Source organism: Sus scrofa, chromosome 14 (genome assembly GCF_054392235.1).
Source record: "Sus scrofa isolate SSC_HxYL_T2T_F1_AM1 chromosome 14, Sscrofa_HxYL_maternal_Yorkshire_Landrace_v2.0, whole genome shotgun sequence".
NCBI lineage: Eukaryota > Metazoa > Chordata > Mammalia > Artiodactyla > Suidae > Sus > Sus scrofa.
The window spans coordinates 69,651,137-69,672,468 of record NC_139396.1 but is presented as its reverse complement, the minus strand read 5'-3'; the positions used below and the strand labels follow the sequence as shown (position 1 = coordinate 69,672,468).

General features: G+C 44.4%; 1 protein-coding gene across 21 annotated transcripts in view; it reads left to right on the top strand.

The window, feature by feature from the left end:
* The window catches only part of PRR14L (proline rich 14 like), a 66,174-nt gene that overhangs the window by 20,833 nt on the left and 24,009 nt on the right, over nucleotides 1–21,332 (top strand). For 12 of the 21 annotated variants that reach the window (XR_014825930.1, XR_014825933.1, XR_001300925.3 and 9 more), the window contains 2 exons: nucleotides 6,147–6,219; nucleotides 14,043–19,122. Coding sequence is in view for 14 of the 21 variants with exons in the window: in XM_084993710.1 (XP_084849836.1) it covers nucleotides 6,147–6,219; nucleotides 14,043–19,122 (5,153 nt within the window). In the remaining 7 variants the exon portion in view is untranslated. Of the gene's footprint in view, nucleotides 1–2,701; nucleotides 2,773–6,146; nucleotides 6,220–12,865; nucleotides 12,959–14,042; nucleotides 19,123–21,332 lie in introns of all 21 variants that reach the window. The other 9 variants (XR_014825932.1, XR_014825931.1, XM_084993716.1 and 6 more) reach the window with 3 other exon arrangements.

Genomic DNA, 21,332 nt, shown 5'->3' with positions numbered 1-21,332 from the left:
TGAGTATAGGCATTCCCAACTGAGATGGGGCCACCCTGCCTCCAGCTCAGAAAGCTCGGGCTTGGAGGCAGTCAGTGGGGTCTGGCTACAACTGGGGCCCAGGGCTCAGAGATACATCAGGCCATGAAGAATATATAACTGCCCTGCTCATAAAAGCTGAAGAGCCTGATGTACGTTCATTTTCCTGCTAAAGATATTCGTGGGGTTATTTTCCAAAAATAAACTAGCCTTACAGGAATGAATCAGTATTACATCTTTTCCAGATTACAGATGAAGGAGTTCCTGCTGTGATTCAGTAGGTTAAGGATCTGACGTTATTTCTGAAGCATTGCGGGTTCAATCCCTGGCCTGGCACATTGGGTTAAAGATCTGGTGTGCAGCAGCTGTGGTGTAGGTTACAGCCATAGCTCTGATTTGATCCTTGTCCTGAGAACTTCCATAAGCCACCAGTACAACTGGAAAAGGAAAAAAAAAGATTATAGATGAACAGTAAGAATGGTTTTCAAGACACTCCTAAAATCTTTCTAAACTTTAGAGAAGTATTGAAAGTTGATTTTGATTCCAAGCAGTGGGCAGGAGGATGACGTGTTGCATGTGCAAGGCAGAGAATTTTTTTGCTATCAGTTTGAAAAACAAGTTCCACTGTTATGTGGCATTTCTTATTTTTATTCTTTTCAATGCTACATAAGCAGATTATTTTTTTGCCTTTCCAAAAGGCATGTGGAAGTTCCTAGGTTATAGATCAAATCCACATCACAGTAGTGACCCAAACCGTTGCAGTAAGAATGCCAAATCCTTAACCCACTGAGCCACTCCAGTGGCGTTTCTTATTTTACATAGTTTAAATAATGTTATAGATTGTTGCAATGATTTCACTTGATTTTTTTTTTTTTTTTTTTTTTTTTTTTTTTTTACTTTCCAGGGCCACACCTGCAACATATGGAAGTTCCCAGGCTAGGAGATGAATCAGAGCTGCAGCTACCCGCCTACACCACAGCCACAGCAATGCCGGATCCTTAACCCACTGAGCGAGGCCAGGAATCAAACCCTTATCCTTGGAGTTCCCATCGTGGTGCAGTGGAAATGAATCTAACTAGTATCCATGAGAACTCGGGTTCGATACCTGGCCTTGCTCAGCGGGTTAAGGATCTGGCGTTGCCTTGAGCTGTGGTGTAGGTCGCAGACATGTCTCGGATCCCAAGTTGCTGTGGCTGTGATGTAGGCTGGCAGTTGTAGCTCCAATTGACCCCTAGCTTGGGAAATTCCATATGACCTGGGATGCGGCCCTAAAAAGTGCCCCCCGCCAAAAAAAAAGCCCTCATGGATACTAGCTGGGTTCATTTCCACTGAGCCACACATCACTTGATTTTGAAAGAGGAATCCACATGAACTTTTATCTTGAAGTCGATTCCTTCAAAACAGATTTTGCAAAGAATATTAGGATATTAATGATCAAGTGTTGAGATTTAGCAAAACCTTACTGGTAGAGAGAAACTCTATCTCTAGGAATCCTGAAAGTTAGAACATTTAGCTGATAAAATATTGTAGGAAGAGGATGTTGTAACTGATAAATTTCTGCAGGTGTTTTGGAGTTCCTTCTGTGGCACAAAGGGATCAGTGGCATCTTTGCAGCACCGAGGACGCTGGTTTGATCCCCAGCCCGGCACAGTGGGTTTAAGGATCTGGTGTTGCCACAGCTGCAGCACAGGTCATTACTGTGGCTTGGATCTGATCCCTGGCCTTGGAACTCTGTATGCCCCTGGCCAGCCAAAAAATAAATAAATAAATTCTGCAGATGTTTATTATAGCTGACCTTGAGGGGGTTATATGCAGGATAATTCTGCTACATGGCCATCACTAGAAAGTGGCCTGTTCTGTTCCTTCACCTGTACTTGGGACCAAGACTGAGGGAGCTCCCACCTGATCTGGAGATCTCCCAGCACTCTGGGGCGGGGGCGGGAGGGGAGAGTGGCTCACATCTGACCTCAGCCTCACGTGCTGTTTCTTTTTCAATCCTGACAATTCTGGATCATATCTGAGACTTAAACCTTTGTAGAGTCTTCAACCAGCTGTGAGAAAAACTTGTTTTTCTTTCTTTCTTTTTTTGATTTTTAGGGCCACACCCTTGGCATATAGACATTCCCAGGCTAGGGGTCGAATCAGAGCTGCAGCTGCCAGCCTACGCCACAGCCACAGCAATACTGGATCCTTAACCCAGTGAGCAAGGCCAGGGATTGAACCCGCAAGCTCATGGTTCCTAGTCAGATTCGATTCCTCTGAGCCACGATGGGAACTCCCAAAACTTGTTTTTCTTAACTGAGAACCTTTCAGGAGAAGACAGCAGGGCAGGAGAGAGAATAGTCTCTTTTGGTTTCTGCTCCCCTTCCCTGTTAGGAATCATGGTATCCAAGGGAAAGGGGAAAGGCAGGTGGCTGGGCACTCCACCAGGGTCTGCTCAGGCCCCCAGCTAAAGACACCCCTTTAGAGTAGCAGGTGGGGCAGAACTAAAATCCCAGCAGCCCCTCCAGGGCCCAGAACCATTAGGGTTTATTCTGTAAGCTCACCAGGGTCCTTTGGAATCTGAGAGCATCATACACAACTGGCGGGAGGTCAGCTCACTGCCTGCAGAGGCTCTTTAGGGCAGTCATTGCAGATGACACACTGGATCTGCTGGTGATGGTCCTATTGGTTTTTCTCACAGGAAGGGATGACAAGTGTCTGAGGCCTAATGGGTGGTGAGAGCTTCTGCTCCTGGAGCGCCCATCCTGAAAGGTATCTGTCCCTCACCCCCATTTGTTCTCACAACAACCTGTGAGTTGGTCTCAGCTGCTTGAAGTAAGCATGCAGGAGTCCTGCTGTCCCTGACACCTCACCCCCTTGGTTTTGCTCAGCACTCAGCCTTTTCCATAAAGTATTAGCCTGAAGAAATACTCTAAATAGCATCTAATCTCACTGCCTGAGAACTGGAGCGTGGAGGGTAGTACCATTTTGAAGAAAGGATCAAGGGTAGCGCCACAAATAAAGATGTTTTTCTTAACCTCTTATTTTGAAATAATTTGAGAGTTACAGAAAAGTTGCAGCAATAGTATGAAAAATTTCCATATACCCTTCATGCAGATTCCTTACTTGTTAAGATTTTACCACATTTGCTTTTATCCCCCCTCCCAGATGAGAGTATAGCTGCAAAAATGATGCCTAAGTATTTGTGTATTTCCCACAAAACAAGGACATTTTGTTAAGTGACCACACTGCATTAATCAAAATCAAGAAATTAACACTGATTGAGTACTTTTTTTTTTTTTTTTTTTTTTTGCTCTTTTTTGCTTTTTCTAGGGCCGCTTATGCGGCAAATGGAAGTTCCCAGGCTAGGGGTCTAATCAGAGCTGTCGCCGCCAGCCTACAGTGGAGCCACAGCAATGCAGGATCCCAGCCACATCTGCAACCTACCCCATAGCTCACAGCAACGCCAGATCCTTAACCCACTGAGCAAGGCCAGGGATCGAACCCGCATGCGCCACGACGGGAACTCCATGATTGAGTACTTTTATCTAAAGACCGTAGTCATATTTGGCCAGTCATCCCACTGATGTATTGGTAACAAACGAAAAATTTTATTTTCTAGGAAAAATCCAAGATCCCTTGTGTCATTCAGTGGTCATGTCTCTTTAGTCTCCTCTAATCTGTAACATCTCCTCAGCCCGTGACCTTGACCCTTTTGAGGAGGACTGGCTGCTCATTTTGTAGAATTTTCCTCAGTTTAGTTTTGTCTGATGTTTCCTCATGGTCAGGTCCTGGTTGTGAATTCTAGGGCTCGGGGGTCCCACAGAAGTGATGTGGTTCTCTCTGCATCCCCTTAGGAGTCACCTGGCATTGGGGCACCTGATTCCTGGGCAGGGGGGCTTCTGCTACCTGCTTCAGGTGGGGTCTGCAAGCCTCCTCCACTGTGAGGGTATCTTCTTCCCCTCCCTGATTAAAAGTATCTTGTGGGGAGATATTTTGAGACTGAGGGTTTCTGTTCCTTATTCATACTTTTAGCCACTGGTTTTAATATCCATTAATGATTTTTCTTAAGGTTGTGTTCCCCCCTCCTTGGTCTTTTTGTCTTTTTAGGGCTGCACCCATGGCATATGGAGGTTCCCAGGCTAGGGGCCCAGTCGGAGCTATAGCCGCTGACCTACACTACAACCACACCAACTCAGGATCCAAGCCGCGTCTGCGACCTACACCATAGCTCACAGCAACACTGGATCCTTAACCCACTGAGCAAGGCCAGGGATCGAACCTCATCGGTGCTGGTTGGGTGCTAGTTCAATCATGTCCTCATGGTGCTAGTTGGGTTTGCTAACCACTGAGCCATGACGGGAATTCCCTTCTTGAGGTAATTATCACTGTGATGGTTGCCAAGTGGTGGTTTTCTAATTCCATCATTCCTTCTGCAATAAGAGCTTTCTCTTCTCATTTACAAATAAATTTGATGCTAGAATTCATACTTTTTTGCCAAACATGGATACACATAAGTTATGTGGCAGGTAGTTGTTTTAAGTTCATGTTTTGCAAAAACGTCCCCACAAAAGTTTCAGTAGAAAATGAAGGGAGTTCCCATCGTGGCTCAGCAGAAACGAATCTGACTAGTATCCATGAGGATGTAGGTTTGATCCCTGACCTTGCTCACTGGGTTAAGGATCCGGCGTTGCTGTGAGCTGTGGTGTAGGTCACAGATGCAGCTCGGATCTAGTATTGCTGTGGAGTAGGCCAGCACCTACAGCTCCGATTCAACCCCTAGCCTGGGAACCTCCGTATGCCGCAAGTGTGGCCCTAAAATGACACACTCGCAAAGAAAATGAAGAACAGTTATGCCTTGTACATGACAGTCCATGCCAGGCCTCTTCCCTCCATTCCAGTGATGGTGCTTAATTTCCGACACATCCACCTTTACCTGCCATCTCATATCTCTTTCCAGCACAGAGCTTTGCTTGGAGATGAAATGGTTTTGCTTGCTTGTTGTTTTAAGTGCTGTAAAAATTATCAAAAGTTATAGCAATGATTTCAGCATCTGTGGATTTAGGTGAGTGCTATGTCAGAATCTTGAACTTATCAATTAAATCAATGTGTAAACAGAATAGTACTTGTAATCTTTGGGCAGAGAAAAAGAGATAACCCAGAGGGAAAGTTTGGTATGATTAGCCATTGTTGGCTGGCGAGTGTCTCCCAGCTTGTCAGCCTGGTCAGACCCTTTTGTCATGGGGCTCCACACTACACATGTGCTGCTGCCACCCGTTCCCACTTCTCTGAATTCCCTCTGTGGGAGGAAACGGTTGTCATAGATGGTGTCCGCCTTACCCCCTCCTCCAGTGAATGGGTAAGAAAAGGAAAAATAGCTCTTCTAGGAAATCTGAGAAGAAAATGAGAATTCAGGAGTTCCCTGGTGGCTCATTGGGTTAAGGATCTGGCATTGTCATTGCAGTGGCTCAGGTTCAGTCACTGACCAGGGAATTTCCACATGCCAAAGGCATGGCCAAAAAAAAAAAGAAGAAGAAGAAGAAAAAAGATCACATTGTATCATTGTTTCTTTTATTTTTATTTTTGTATCGTTTCTTGATCGAAAGATACAGCCAAATATCCTAAACCTCTGTTGTCCAGAGCTTGGGAAACTTGGCTTTTCAATCTCAAATTCTAGAGAAGTGAGGCTTTACTGATTTTTTTTTTTTTTTTTGTCTTTTGCCTTTTTGGTTGTTGTTGTTGTTATTGTTGCTATTTCTTGGGCCGCTCCCGCGGCATATGGAGGTTCCCAGGCTAGGGGTTGAATCGGAGCTGTAGCCACCGGCCTACGCCAGAGCCATAGCAACGCGGGATCCGAGCCGCGTCTGCAACCTACACCACAGCTCACGGCAACGCCGGATCGTTAACCCACTGAGCAAGGCCAGGGATCGAACCTGCAAACTCATGGTTCCTAGTCGGATTTGTTAACCACTGCACCATGACGGGAACTCCAACTCCATTATATTTTTTGAAGTTTCCTTCAGTTCCCAAACCCTGTAACCACAGGCACATTTCCAGGACTTGTAAAGACATCTCTCAGGATCATTGGCATTGGTGAGCTCAGGTGTTTCTGCATCCTCGCTGACTACTGGGTTTTCTTACCGCAGGAGGACCTCCTGATGCAGGCGAGCCAAGAACTTTTATGCACGGACCTCCCTGAAGGTTGTCTGAGGAGCAAAGGTATTTATTCCTCTCAGATCTTTTCCTTTTTCCACTTCCTACACACACCATCTTAGTCCACTCTGGGAGGGAGGATTGCACATCCTACCTCGCCAGATGGCCATCGCTGTAGAAAGTCTTGGTATTAGTGCACACGGACGTACTTGAAGTCCCCTTGTGATCCAGCAGGTGTCTCATTTGAACAAGAATATGCTTCTCACTTTTTCTGTGAGTCCTTGTTGACTGTGTTGAACCTTAATTTCTGGCATAAAGTCTTTCATTTGATTTTATCCAGCCCCACTACTGTCTGGAAGGGTCCACATGGACAGGGAGGGACCACCTAGGCACACAGTGCATCCCACTGTACCCTCTTAGGTGGTGGTTCTGGGAAGACGAGTTCACTCCCGGTCACCTTGAGGGTTTGCAAAGAAGTTTCATTTCCATTACCTCTTTTTGCTCCTTAAAATCATGATTGGAAATAGGCATCTGAGATGTTGCTTTAGTTTGATTGATTAAGGAAGGAGCTGAGGCCCAAAGAGAGCCAAGATTCTTCTTCCCCTGCTCCAGGCTGAAAAAACCTTAGGTAACTAAAGAGGACCATTTGTGTCTATTATACAGTGAAAATTAACAATGTAGAATAATCGGAACTGGAAAAAAAAAAAGTATGTTTAATTATATGAGCATTTTGTTACTGCAGTGCAACCTCGGATTTGATTCTGCTTCTTGGCAGCCTGGGCAGGAAAGGAAGCACAGACTGTCCCTCTGAGAAAGGACACTTGTCCCAGTTTATCCCCCTGCTTCCTGCTGCTAGAGATTATCTGTGGCTCACAGGCTTGGCCATCTAGTACAGAGAAAGGCTCTGAAGATGAGAAATGTCACTTCGTGTGTGGGTCTCATCTGAGCCTTATGGTGAAGCTGTCACCCATCCCTGCCAGGGGCTTTGCGGTGGCTCTGGTACTGGTATATTGAGTCTTCAGTGTGTTGGTGTATTTTCATCCATATCTTAACACAGAATTCACTGTGTATGTATTGAACTACACTATCATTTAACCACGGAATGGGCCTTTTTAAAAATTTCATTTTATTTTTGGACCACCCTGTGGCATTTGGAAGTTCCCGGGCCAGGGGTCAAACACAAGGCACAGCAATGACCCAGGCCACTGCAGTGACAATGCTGGATACTTAACCCACTGTGCTACAAGGGAACTCCTGAACAGACCTTTAAACTGGAGAAGCAGAGTTATTTTGTACAAGGAAATCTTCCTTCTCAGACTTAACCTGGTTACTCTCCACCTAAAAAGCCAGTCCCCACTGGAGGAGGTGAGTTTTTCTGAATGGTATCCTCAAATAAACTACTCAGTGGCAATATTCTTCCCTGTCCTAATACCATTCTTCTTTAATGACTTAAATTGGTAAAATGAAAATCCCCCCTAAGCTACAGGGAAGGTTCTCAGTTTGATGAAACAAACTGGAAATAGCAACTCTGCCTAAGTTTTAGCAGCAACAGCCTAGTGCCCGACTCTGACATATTCTTCTGTCCATCTCGAGAACCTTGCAAAGTATGCCATGTTACACATGAGGGACCCAGCTCAGCTGTCCATTGTCCTCACCAGGCATAGCCAGGCAGAAAATGAAGTTTCCAAGGAGGCAGGTCTCTGTAGGACTTGAGCCCTGGCAGTACAAGCAGGACTTGCAGCTGCTGCTACGGATTTGAGTTAAATAGATGCGTATGCTCTACTGTGGTGTGTCCAGTATTGCAGCTTGCTTTACTGAGGTCAAGGTCAAGCACCTACTCATTTATCATTTATTACAGAATTGAGGAGTAAATGATGTTTCTGGAAATCTGGTTGTACTGTCTCTCCAGGGACCCCAGCTGCCAAAACATTCACTCTGCCCCAAAGCATAGCTCCTAGCCCTGAGAGTATTAGATTTAAGTTTTCCTCACAGAAATCTAATGGATCCTTATAACCTTTGTTGTGAGTGTTTGCACTGTTGAGCACTATACAAATTACTATACTTAGTTTTGTTTTAGATATTCCTAATGGGTCCACCTCTAAAGTCAATGTTCTCTAATATTTTATAAGTTTGCTGAGAAGTGGATTTGAATCCCCTGAACTGAACTGTGTAATAAGTGACTCTAGACTGCTACATTCCTCTGTCTGTGTGGTTTTTCCTTGTCTGTGTAATTGTCCTATTCACAGCAGTTCCAAGTTAGTGTGGGATTCCAGGTTTTTGAGACTTTACATACAGTTGTTCCTTCTACTGTGGCTCAAGTAGGTAAAATAGAACACGATTGACTTCTTTTTTTTTTTTTTTTTTTTGGCTGCACCTGAGGCGTATATGCAGAAGTTCCAGGGCCAGGGACCGAACATCTGTCATAGGATTGGCAATGCTGGATCCTTAACCTGCTGAGCCACCAGGGAATTCTCCTTTTTTTGACGTGGAGGGGTAGGGGATTGACTTTTTAAGGGGACCTTTATGTTAACCAAAATAAGTCTTTAATTGGTAAGATGCTATTTTGCATATCATTCTCCATTTTTGGAGTATAGTTGATGTATGATGTTAATTTCTACTGTGTTAATTTCTTCTATACAGAAAAGTGATTGTTTCTTTTTCATATTATTTTCTTTTATGGTTTATCACAGGGTATTGAATATAGTTCGTTATGCTATATAGTAGGATCATTCTTTATATAATAGTTTGCATCTGCTAATCCCAAACTCCCAGTCCATCCCCCCTCCTTCCCCCTTGGCAACCACAAGTCTGTTCTTTATGTCTTTGGGTCTATTTCTGTTTCTCAGATAAGTTCATTTGTGTCGTATTTTAGATTTGACAAAATGTCTTTTTGACTGGCTTCTTTCACTTGACATAAAGATTTTATGGTTTATCCATGTTGTAGCATGTAAAGTATTTAATTCATTTTAATGGGATAATATTTCATATTATCCATTTATAAGTTGATGGACATTTGGGTTATTTTCTATTCCCTTGAGTAGGTACTGAGGAGTAGAATTGCTGGGTTATGTGGTAATTCTGTGTTTACCATTTCAAGGAACTTCCAGCTGTCTTCCAAAGCAGCTTCACCATTTTTCAGTTACACCAGCTACATATGAAGGTTCCAGTTTCTCCACTTCCTTTCTGTTATCTTTTGTTTCATTTTGTTCTGTTTTGAATTATAGCTATTTTAATGGAATTTTATTTTTAGGAGCAGTTTAGGATTTACAGAGAGACTGAGCAGATAGCACTGAGTTTCCATCCCACCCTTTGCCCTCTGACCCCACCCCAGTTTCCTCCATTGTTAACACATTAGTGCATATATATTTATTGTACATTTGTTACAGTTAATGAACCAATATTAATACATAGTTCAAGATCTCATCCAGGATCCTACGTTACATTTAGGTCCCTTAACTCCTTGGACTCCTCTTGACCATGACAGTTTCTCACACTTCCCTTATTTTTGGCACCCCTGCAGGTTTCGAAGAGTACTGGTCAGGTATATTGTAGTATGCCTATCCACTGGTGTTTGTCTGTTTTTCTCATGAGACAAGGGTTTTTTTTGGCTTTGAGGGAGGAATTCACACAGGCAGGTACCATAAGTGTCAGGTATCTCTGTAGCGTTATTCCCCTTCCCCTTGCCATACTGTGCCCTTTGGAAAGAAGTTTCTGTGTACACATGACACTTAGGAAATGGGGAGTTCTCGCTCTGTTTTTATTTTTTTATTTTTATTTAAAAAACATTTTTTTTATTACTCAAATGAATTTATCACATCTGTAGTTGTATAATGATCATAACAATCCAATTGTCTGTTTTTAAATTAGGCTTTTTGTCTTTTTTTGTTGTTTGTCTTTTTAGGGCTGTACCCACAGCATATAGAGGTTCCCAGGCTAGGGATCAAATTGGAGCTGCAGTTGCCAGCCTATACCACAGCCACAGCAATTCGAGATCCGAGCTGTGTCTGCAACCTCACCACAGCTCATGGCAATACCGGATCCTTAACCCACTGAGCGAGGCCAGGGATTGAATCCACATCCTCATGGATACTGGTTGGGTTCATTAGCCATTGAGCCACAATGGGAACTCCTTTTTTTTTTTTTTTTTTAAATGGCCATACCTGGAGCACATGGAAATTCTTGGGCCAGGGGTCGAATCGGAGCTGTAGCTGCCGGCCTCCACTACTGCCATGGCAGTACTAGATCCAAGTTGCATCTGTGACCTATGACATATCCTGCACAACTCTGGATGCTTTACCCACTGAGTGAGGCCAGGGATTGAACCCTCATCCTCACAGATACTAGTTGGGTTCTTAACCTGCTTTGCCATAATGGGAGCTCCAGTTTGTTTGTTTGTTTTTTCTAACTGATAAATTTAACTTTTAGAAAGTTCCGGTATAGTTGACTTACAATATTATTTTAGTTTCAGGTGTAAGAAGTTTTTCATTTTGAAGGAGTCAAATTTATCAGTCTTCCTTATTTTTTATCACTTGTGCTTTTGGTTTCCTAGCTAAGAAATCACCTAAGTTCATGAACATTTACTCTTATGTTTTCTTCTAAGAGTTTTATAGTTTCAGCTCTTAAGTTTCTCATCAACTTTGAGTCGATTATTTTGTGTGATATGAGTTAGGGTTCAGATTTATCCTTTTGCATGTGGATATCCACTTTTCCCAGGAACATTTGTTGGAAAGGTATTCTTCTTGGTCTTCCAGCAGGCAGGGGCCCTGAGCACGAACCTTGTCTTAAGTGCCTTGCACGTTAAATAGTTTCTGGGTGGATAAAGAATTTTAGGGTTTTCCTGAGCAGATGTAATGAGGGGTAGGACTAGTACAGTGCTAGAACAGAGGAGGAAGGCTCAGGATAGTAGACACAAATGGTTTCACAAATCAGCATCCAGCAAGACGCACAGTAAAACCATTTGGAGTGTTCATACTTAGACATTCATGAATAGGGTAGGGTTGTCGGCTGATATGGAAAGTGGGCCAGCTTCAAAAATGAGCTCTCTGTGGACATTAGAATTTCTAGCTTCCTTGTGTCTGATTAGTAACTTTGCACACTGTGTGTGTGTGTAGTCTTTGCACACTGGAGTGTGGTATACGTTTATCCATCTAGTATTGGCTGACACTAAATATTTTTAAATGCCGTGTCCTAGCCTAGTTAATTGTTATTTTTGTTGTTGTTATTTTATGGCCACACCCATTGCATATGGAAGTTCCTGGGCCAGGGATTGAATGTGAACCACAGCTGCAACCTACAGCTGTAGCTATGCTGGCTCCTTTAACCCATTGTGCTGGGCCAGGGATCAAACCAGTGCCTATGCAGTGACCCAAGCTGCTGCACCACAGCGGGAATTTCTTAGCCTAGTTATTAAGTTTATCATTTTAACTATTCTCAGATCCAGTAAAATAAGAATCAGAGAGAGCACAGCAAAGGAAAAACACTGTTTCTTTATATGACAGGCCCTGTACTGGGTGGTGTTTTATATGTATTATTTAATTTAATCTCAGAATAGCACTGAGGTAAGTATACTTTCTATCTTTTTGCAAAGGAGACTCAGGTAAGTGACGTCACAGAGCCTAGCTGGCTTACCTTTTGAGTCGCTGCCATTTCTCTCAAAATTACTGCTCTCAGTACCAATTGAGAAATGGCTAGGGAAGCCCTAGGATGATGTTATTAATAACATTTGTTGATTTTACCCAACTATATTCATTTATTAATATATCCATAATTTTTTTTTTTTTTTTTTTTTGTCTTTTTGCCATTTCTTGGGCTGCTCCCGCGGCGTATGGAGGTTCCCAGGCTAGGGGTCTAATGGGAGCTGTAGCTGCTAGCCTACACCAGAGCCACAGCAACGCGGGATCTGAGCCTTGTCTGCGACCTACACCACAGCTCGCAGCAATGCTGGTTCCTTAACCCGCTGAGCAAGGGCAAGGATTGAACCCGCAACCTCATAGTTCCTAGTCGGATTCATTAACCACTGCACCATGAGGGAACTCCTCCATGAATATTTTTTGAGTGCTGTTATATACCAAGTATAATGCTAGACTATAGGGAGAGGGAAAACCAAAACAAACATGATCCTTACCCTTAAGGAGTTTATGTTCTAGTGAGAATTGGATCTTTAGGTTGATTTGCATTTTGCTTTATATGTTTAGTGCAAATGTCCTGATATATGTACATATGCACATATTTACATTTACCTGCATACTTTGGGTGTGTTTTCTTTTTTCTTTTTTCTTTTTAGGGTCACAGGTGTCCAGTATGGAAGTTCCAGGGCTAGGGGTCTATTTGGAGCTACAGCTGCCAGTCTGCACCACAGCCACAGCCACACAGTATCCGAGCTGCATCTGTAACCTATACCACAGCTCACGGCAACACTGGATCCTTAGCCCACTGAGTGAGGCCAGGGATCAAACCCGCATCCTCATGGATCTTAGTCGGTTTCGTGAACCGCTGAGCCATGAAGGGAACTCCTGGGTGTGTTTTCAATAAAAGGAAAGGGATATTTTTTTGTAGATTAATAAGTTTGGGGAACTTCTCTCTAATGCCTAGAATTTCAGAGAAATTCTGTTCAGTAAAATTCCTTTATGAATTGTGTTTACATTCTGCTGAGAAAGGTTTTTGTTTGTTTGTTTTTTAATGGTTCATAATGGAAAATTTCACATTTATTCAGAAGTGGAAAGGAGAATATACTAAATCCCCGTGTACCTATCACTCACCTTCAGTAATTACCAACTCATGGCCAATCCTGTGGAGAGCCACCCAGGTAATTGGGTTCATGACTTATATTCAACTTACAGATTAATCTCTTTTACATAAGGGTTTTTTTTCTTTCTTTCTTTTTCTTTTTCTTTTCTTTTCTTTTTTTGCTTTTTAGGGCTGCGCCCAAGGCACATGAAAGTTCCCAGGCTAGGGGCGAATCAGAGCTACAGCCGCCAGCCTACACCATAGCCACAGCCACAGCAACTCAGGATCTGAGCTGTGTCTGCGACCTACACCACAGCTCATGGCAATGCCACATCCCCGACCCACTGGAACAAGGCCAGAATTGGAAACCAAATCTTCATGGATACTAGTCAGATTCATTTCCGCTCCGCCACAACAGGAACCCCATATAAGGTTTTTTTCTTTTCTTTTTGGCCACATCTGCAACATGAAAAATTCCCCGGGCCAGGGATCCAACCCAAGCTACAGCAGTGACAACGCCAAATCCTTAGCTGCTAGACCACCAGAGAACTACACAAAGTTTTATGTCTAACTGTTCTTTTTCAAAGAGATAATTTTATCCATTATTTATTCAGGTATTAGAAAGATAGTCATTTAATGACTTTTAATAGCTATTTTATTGTGAGACTTTTTGGTTAATGCCTTGAGATGGAAGCTTCCTAAGACTCTGAATTAGGCATATGTCTTCTCATTATATTCATTTATCCAGCTAAGTAAGTGCATTTAAGAAAGCTACATTTAGAGAGTCCCCTGGTGGTCTAGTAGTTAGGACTCAATGTTTCCCTGCTGCAGCCTAGGTTTGGTCCCTGGTCTGGGAACTAAGATCCCACATCAAGCCATTGCACACCTGGGCTAAAAAAACAAAAAAAAAAGGTGACATTTAAAGAAAAGCATTTGTTCAAAATAACCTGTTTCTTCCAGGTACTTTCTTGGCCCTCTGTCGTATTTTGCAGAAAAGAACAAGCCAATGGTCTTATACCACCAACATGGCAATTCCCTCCTTGAGTTGGTTTTCTTATTGTTTCTTGTTACTTCTGTTTGTTGCATGATTGAATTTATGAAGGTAGAGCAAAGGGTTTGTTTTAATGCTTACGTACTGATTTGGATTTATTTCTCTTGTGCAGAAGGAAATGTACAAATTTCAACTGGCACTCTGCTGAAATCCACGGAAGAAGTTCAAGGTATGAAGGTCAGTGGGCCTGAGATGAATAATAGTGAAGGACACAACAACAGCCATGTGAGTAAAGGTCTCTCGGATGGGTGCAGCAGCTGCCCTGAAGCAGACAAAATCATGACCAGTGCTGAGATTTCTTTAGAACCTTTAAACTTTGTGGACCCTGGATTAATGGAAGCAACTCCTACAGAAAAAGAATGTGAAGAATTAAAAACCTGTCCTTCTTGGTTGCCATTATTACCAGGAAATATTGCCATTTCCACAGTGGACCATGGGAAGGAAGAGTTGTGTAGATTAAATCTTGTCTGTGAAGCAGATGACAATCACCAACAGAATCTTGGCCACCATAACGAGAGATACAGTTCTGTCCATGGCAGTCCCAAAACCACGAAAAGTGTGGTTATTTTAGAACCCTTAGAAGAAAATCCCGAAGTTTCACATTTCACGTCAAGTTTGTCTGGTCCAGAATCCAGAACAGAATCTTCAGACAAGTGTGATTTAGAAGGCGACAGCTTGCCAAAGGGATCTGCTGAAAAGACAGACAAGTCCTGTTTTAATGGGGATGATCAAAGCAAGAATGTGGCTTCTAGAGAAGAAAATGAACAGCCTTTGAGCCCCAGGAGTGAAAGAGAGGAACTCTTTCTTGTTAATGCCAAGCAACTGGAAGAGGATGCTAGCAGTCACTGTTTAGGAAAAAAAGAGACTGTTAACTTCCCCAAAGGCAATATCCATGATAACTGCTGCCCTTTAGGCAGTGTCCATAAAGACTCCTCTAATTCTTTAATGCCTAATTCTTTCACTGAGGCCACAGAAGTAATGTCTAAAAAAAATGATCTTAAAATGACTTTAGACATTCACGGTAGCTTGGCAAACCAAGAGGACCAAGGAGGAACTTTTAGTAACATGAGCCATCCAGGCACAGGCCCTGAAGAGAGCCATTCTTCCTCTTTGATACAGATCGAAGAGCCAGAACACACAGCCACTGCAGAGCCCCATGTGTTAAGAGAAAAAATTTATAGTAAAGACTGTCACTCCATCAGCACCCAGAGAAACCTGGAAGGCAGCACCCAGTCAAACGAAGCATCCCATAATGGATTTCAGATTGAAAGAAAATCCCCTATGAGTCTAACACCAGAGGACCAGATGAGTTCTACAAATGAGGTGTCAAAACCTGAGAAAGACATTGCTCTATCACCGCCATCCCTAGAATGTGATAACAGATCTGAGTCAGAAATGGCTCTACGGAACTCCCAGGATGATAGTTCACAATTAGATAAACAGAGCACTGCCTGGGAGGTGAATGAACTTCTTTGTACCAAAATGGGAAGTGAATGTCTTTTAAATCAAGTGTTCCTTAATTCTCCAAACCACACGAAGTTGCCAACTGACAAAGAGATGCCTGTAGCAGTGAGCAAGGGCTGCCAACAGAGTCAGCGTGCTCCATTAGAGGATTGCGCAGATGTCACTGCTGGTACCCAGACCATTCCTGGGAAGACAAAAATGAAAGACATCTCTCCACCAGGTGACCAAACCTGTGGTACCTCTTCAAACAATTCCACCTTAAATGGCATACCAGGAAGCCTGGAAAGAAAAAGCAAAACAGCTGATTCCAGAGCTACAAATCTATCTTCCAGACTGCTCTCAAATGAGAATGAAGCAGTAGGCTTGCCTCAAGAGGGATCTGCTGTGGAATGTCAAAGTGCTCAATCTCAGGCTCTCTCTAGTTGCCTTTGTGTAAGAAAGCACGTCCCTGATGAGATGTGTTCTGCCTATGTCCTGGAGTCCAGCACAGCCCTGGTGGGAGTTGAGAACTTGCTAACAACCATGTATGAAAATGTATTTCAGTATAGTGACCACCACCCCCAAGGGAAAGAAGGCTCTGTACCCCATAAAGTGAGCTGTACCTTGTTGGAAGGTGAACCGGATGGGGGAGGAACCAAAGGCAGCCTTCCAGGAAGTAAGAACAGAAATGAAATGACTGCAGGCATGTTAAATAGCGAAGCTTCAAACAAAACCATCCCCACCATCCAGCCCAGTGAGAAAGGGCTAGAAGAAAAAGAACAGGATATACCCAAAGAGGCTATGTTTTGTAAACATAACATTTCTGACTGGGCCATACAAGAACCAAACCAACCTTCCAACATTCCAAGTCCTGAAAAATTGTTGGACCAGTTTCCTACTCTTAGGTTCTCCAATGTTAAAATCATGAACCCAACAGCTGACACTCTTGAGCAGAAGGCAGATGGAGCCCTCGACTGCCAGGGCAATCCACACAGACCAGATGAATGCAGAGGTGAGGACAGCCCAGCTAGGGAAACCCTAGGTCGTGACCAGAGAGAGACGGTCACAGAGCCTACCAGAGAGGGGAGCCACCCCCAGAAGGATCTTCCAGTCAGTCCCGGCAGTAATAGCTGCGTGTCTGGTGGAATCGCAAAGAAGGGGGCCTTAAAAAGGATTCCTGGTTGTGAGGCATCCACAGATGGTATGGTGGACGTGTTCCCCCCAGTCTGTAGTAACAAGCCCCCAGAAGGCATTCTGGATGCCACAGCTTCTAGCACACTTACTGGTGGCGCCAGGCGAGATGGACCGATGTCATGTGAGCCTTCAAGGAGCCCATTGCCCCAGACAGGAGAGCTGACCACCATGGTTATGGAAATGATCAACCAGGATTCAGATCACCAGGAGGCCACTTCCTCTACAGCAGAATCTTTCAATGCTGAAAAATCATGTGAAGAGAAAGTATGCAGATCATTAAAAGATTGTGATCTAGAAGTATGTCCAGACTCTTGTGACCATGAGGTGGAGTCTGTTGCGGATCATGAACCAAATGTAAGGATGTTGAGGGGAGTAAATGTGTCTTTAAATTATACTCTTGGTGAACAGCAAGTTAAAGAAGCATCTCTGACAGAAACACAAGGAATGATCGAAGGATCAAGACTAGAAATAAATGCTGAGTGTGGCAAGGAAAATACCACTGGACTTTGCTCAGAAGAGCTGTTACCTTCTCATTGTCCAGATGAGAACTCTGTTCCCCTGGGAAGCCTGAAATTCACCAAGATAATAATGCCTTTGCATCTGTCGTCATTTCAAGAAAAACAAACTTTTATGCATGGTGAAGAAACTGACTCGAAAAACCTTTTTAAACCAAAAGATGGTGAGATGCTTTGTGAAAAGGTCAAGGATTACACAGTCCTGCATGAGATGAAGGAAGGGGCACCTGGGGACAGGAGTAATCCGGGCAACCCAGCCATCAGTGTGAAAGGTCTGCCTTTGACAGTGGCAACAGAAGTGGAAGTGAAAGGAGAGGACACTGGACACCAGAGGGGACCATGGGGTCACTTACCTGTGGAGGAGGAGTCAGTTATCAGACAGAGTGGTCATGGGGAAGATGGGCGTGAGGTTTCTCAGCCCCACCTCACGTCCCTGGGAATGCCAGGGGATACCCAGGAACAGCAAAGCCAGGAGGCTCTGGACTACAGGGAAGAGGAGCAGATGCATCAGGAAAAAGCACACCCCACATTGGAATTGTGCACGGCAGCTAACGCATTGTCACATGAGGTGCCAAGGAAGAGCCAACCCGAGGGCTGTGGAGATGAGCCCTCCACCCTGAGAGAAGTAGCCCTGGCAGAGCCAGCCACAGGCAATACCACTGCCAGGCTTTGGAAGTCCAGAGACCTGATGGAGGAAAGCTTGTGTCACCCATTCAAAAAGGATGTGGAGTCGTGCACAGGTCCTTGCCTCCGTGGTGTCCCCCTGAAAGCACATGACCCCACCTCTGCTGGGTGCCAGGGACTGCAAGGTGCCTTTGGGGATACTTCACGTCGGAAGGGAGCACTGCTGGTGAAGAAGCAGCCCCACCGGACATGCAAGAAAATTTCCTATCGGGAGCAAGTCAGTGTGGGGAGGAAAATAAGTAAAATCAGAAGTTCTGCCTTTTTAAAGAGCTCCTCTGAAACGATCTCCACAAAAGCACACAGATCTCTCAGTTCCTGCACAACACCTGTGCCCACGCCACCCGGACCTGAAACAGCCCCAGCCAGGAGCCTCGTTAGCCCCATACCAAAGCCGATGGCCCTTCCGGACCAGTCCCCGGGGGCCCTGAATGTCAGGAAGCCAACCAAAGAATCAGCCTTACTCAGCAAGCTCTCTGTCCTTGCCTCCAGGCTGGCCCTGGCCACGGGGACCCAGAAGCCCAGGTCGCGGTGGTGTTCCTCGGACCTTCTCCCAGTGGCCAAAAGCTACAAGCGGCTCAGATATAAAAGGCTCCTGGATGGGTTTTCCCACAGCACCACACAGCTGAGTCCATGCTTGGCAGTTAGTGGTTGGGACAAGAGGCCTAACAGTACACCCTTGACACTTTACTCGCTGGAAGCCATCAAAATGAGCTTCACTGATTTGAGCGACAAGATGCCAACGCTGCTGTTTGGTTCCGAAATCTTCCCAGTGTCCTTTCACGTGAAGCCAGGCTCCCAGCATGGGACGGAGCCCCCAAGGGCTTTTCCTGAGCACTGTGCACCTGCCAGGCTCACCTTAGGAGAGGCCCCCAGGTGCCCACCTCAACCCCCCAAGTGGACCTTTTCTTTCTTCCTGGCCCACGGATGCCCCGGGGTGGCCACGTTCAAGGAAGATACCGGGCTGCACAGCCAGGCAGGCGCCCAGCCTCCAGCTCCTCTCCAAGACCACAGAGCCACTGCCATCGTCCAGACCAGAGCAGGCTGCTCTATCCTTGGCCTTCACACACTCCTAGCACTTTGTTCCCCTGGATGTTATCGGATCTGGACCAAAAAACGTAGCTGCTCCAGCCACATGCCCACCATGCAGAGGCTCTTCATGACCCAGTTTACCCAGGGCTTGAAGGGGCTGCGGTCTCCAGCCTCCATAGCAGACAAGGTCTTCTGTTCTCTGCCCTACTCGGTGGGCCGAGTGCTGTCCCTGTGGAGCCAGCATGGGCCTTCTGCCTACCCCTTGGAGGTCTCTGTGCTTCATCCCACTCACAGCAAGCTGCAGCCCTCTCTGGGCACCACAAGCAGGTAAAATCCGTCCCCTATTTTTTGCATCTTACCCCTGGGAAGTGGAGAAGGCACTTCTGAAAATGCATAGCTTGGAGACTCTGTGTCTGCATTTTCTGTTTATTGCCAAATCTCTGCTAAGAAAATGCAGCAGTAACTCTTAAGCCTAGAGTCATCTAATTTTCCTGTAGGATGGATCTGGATTTCCTGCAAGAACCCTTTGTTTTGTACCTTCCTTTATTCTGTCCATTTTATCCTGCTAACCATTAAATCTTGAATCTCTTTTCTCCTCCTGCCCTCTACCTTGCAAAGAACAAATCCCATTATAAGACTAAGTAGTGACAAATAATGACTCATAACTATAACTTGTTCACAAAGTATTATACAGCCTGCACCTAACTCAGCATTTGAGGTTTAAAGAATACAGGAGAATTTTTTTTTTTTTCTTTTATGGCTATGCCTGTGGCATATGGAAGTTCCCAGGTCAGGGGTTGAGCCCATGCCACAGCAGCAACCTGAACCTTGCTGCATTGACAATGCTGGATACTTAACTGGCTGTGCCACAAGGGAACTCCCAGAAATACCTTTTATTTTTAAATTTTTATGTATTTATTTTTTTTGCCTTTTCTAGGGCCACTCCTGCAGCATATGGAGGTTCCCAGGCTAGGGGTCTAATTGGAGCTGTAGCCGCCAGCCTTACACCACAGGCACAGCAACTCGGGATCTGAGCTGCGTCTGTGACCTACACCACAGCTCAGGGCCACGCCAGATCCTCAACCCACTGAGCTATCGAACCTGCGTCCTCATGGTTCCTAGTCGGATTCGTTAACCACTTCGCCATGACGGGAATTCCAGAAATACCTTTTAAATAAACAAATTATGTAGGCATCACCAAATCTAGTTTATAAACCTCTGTGTTTCTTTCTGTAGCAGAGAGGCTTCAAGGATTGGCATTTTATAGTTTGCCTTTACCATTGCTGTAGTTTAAAACTTCAACAACAAAAAAGCTTTAACAGCCTGGGCTTGGCCTTTTTGTTTGTGAGTCTGTTCTGTGGTGTCATTCTATGTCACTGAAAAGCTTCTGGGGTATATTGTGAAGTTAGCCAGCACCTTAGCAGAAAACTAATGAAAGTGCTTCAGAAAGACACCCCCAGAACCTGAATATGGCTCATGGCCAGTACTTGTCCTAGAGTTAAGCAAGAAAATGTTTGCTTCTTATCAGGCAGCTGTAAAAATACAAGAGGATGAATCTAGTTGTTTAAATGGTTTTATGCTGCCTCTACTGCCTGGAATGTTGGCCTCTCCAGTCTCATAACTGCTCTCTACCTGTGTCTGACACACAGATTTAAATTAGGCCAACTCCCGAGATTTGCTGTTGATTTCATCCTATGAGGATGAATGACCCTTTGGCCCTTTTTCCCCTTCCAGAACGCTTCCTCACCTGATATTTCTGTTTTCTGGTGGGGTAATATTTTCTTTATTCCTTAGTTCCTGTGTCTGGCATTTTATTATTATCTTTTAATTTAATTTCATGTATTATTCCATTTATTATATATCTCTTATATGTATAAAATAATTGAAGTGGAAATTAGGGGGTGTTTGGAGTTAGCTTCACGGCTCAGTGGTTAACGAATCTGACTAGGAACCATGAGGTTGCAGGTTCAATCTCTGGCCTCACTCAGTGGGTTAAGGATCCAGCATTACTGTGAGCTGTGGTGTAGGTCGCAGACGTGGCTCAGATCCCGCGTTGTTGTGGTTCTGGCGTAGGCCGGTGGCTACAGCTCCGATTTGACCCTAGCCTGGGAACCTCCATATGCCGCGGGAGCAGCCCTAGAAAAGGCAAAAAGACAAAAAAAAAAAAAAAAAAAAGGAAAGAAATTAGGGGGTGTTTGTGGGAATTTTTTTCTTCTCCTTGGCTCTGAAAGTGACTTAACATTGTACGTATACTTGGCTTAAGTTTAGAAGTTTGCTGTTTTTCTAGATGCACTTAGAAATGTTAAACATGATAAATTGAATAACCCCAGAAAGCAAGAATTAACAAAGATTAAATTAAGCTATGTTTTGGGAATTCCCTGATGGCCTAGTGATAAAGGGTCTGGCATTGTCATTGCTATGGCTCAAGTTCCATCTCTGGCCCAGGAACTTCCACATGCCATAGGCATAGCCAAAATAAATAAATATATAAAGGATAAGTTTTTAAAAAGTTGGGAGTTCCTATTGTGGTTCAGCAG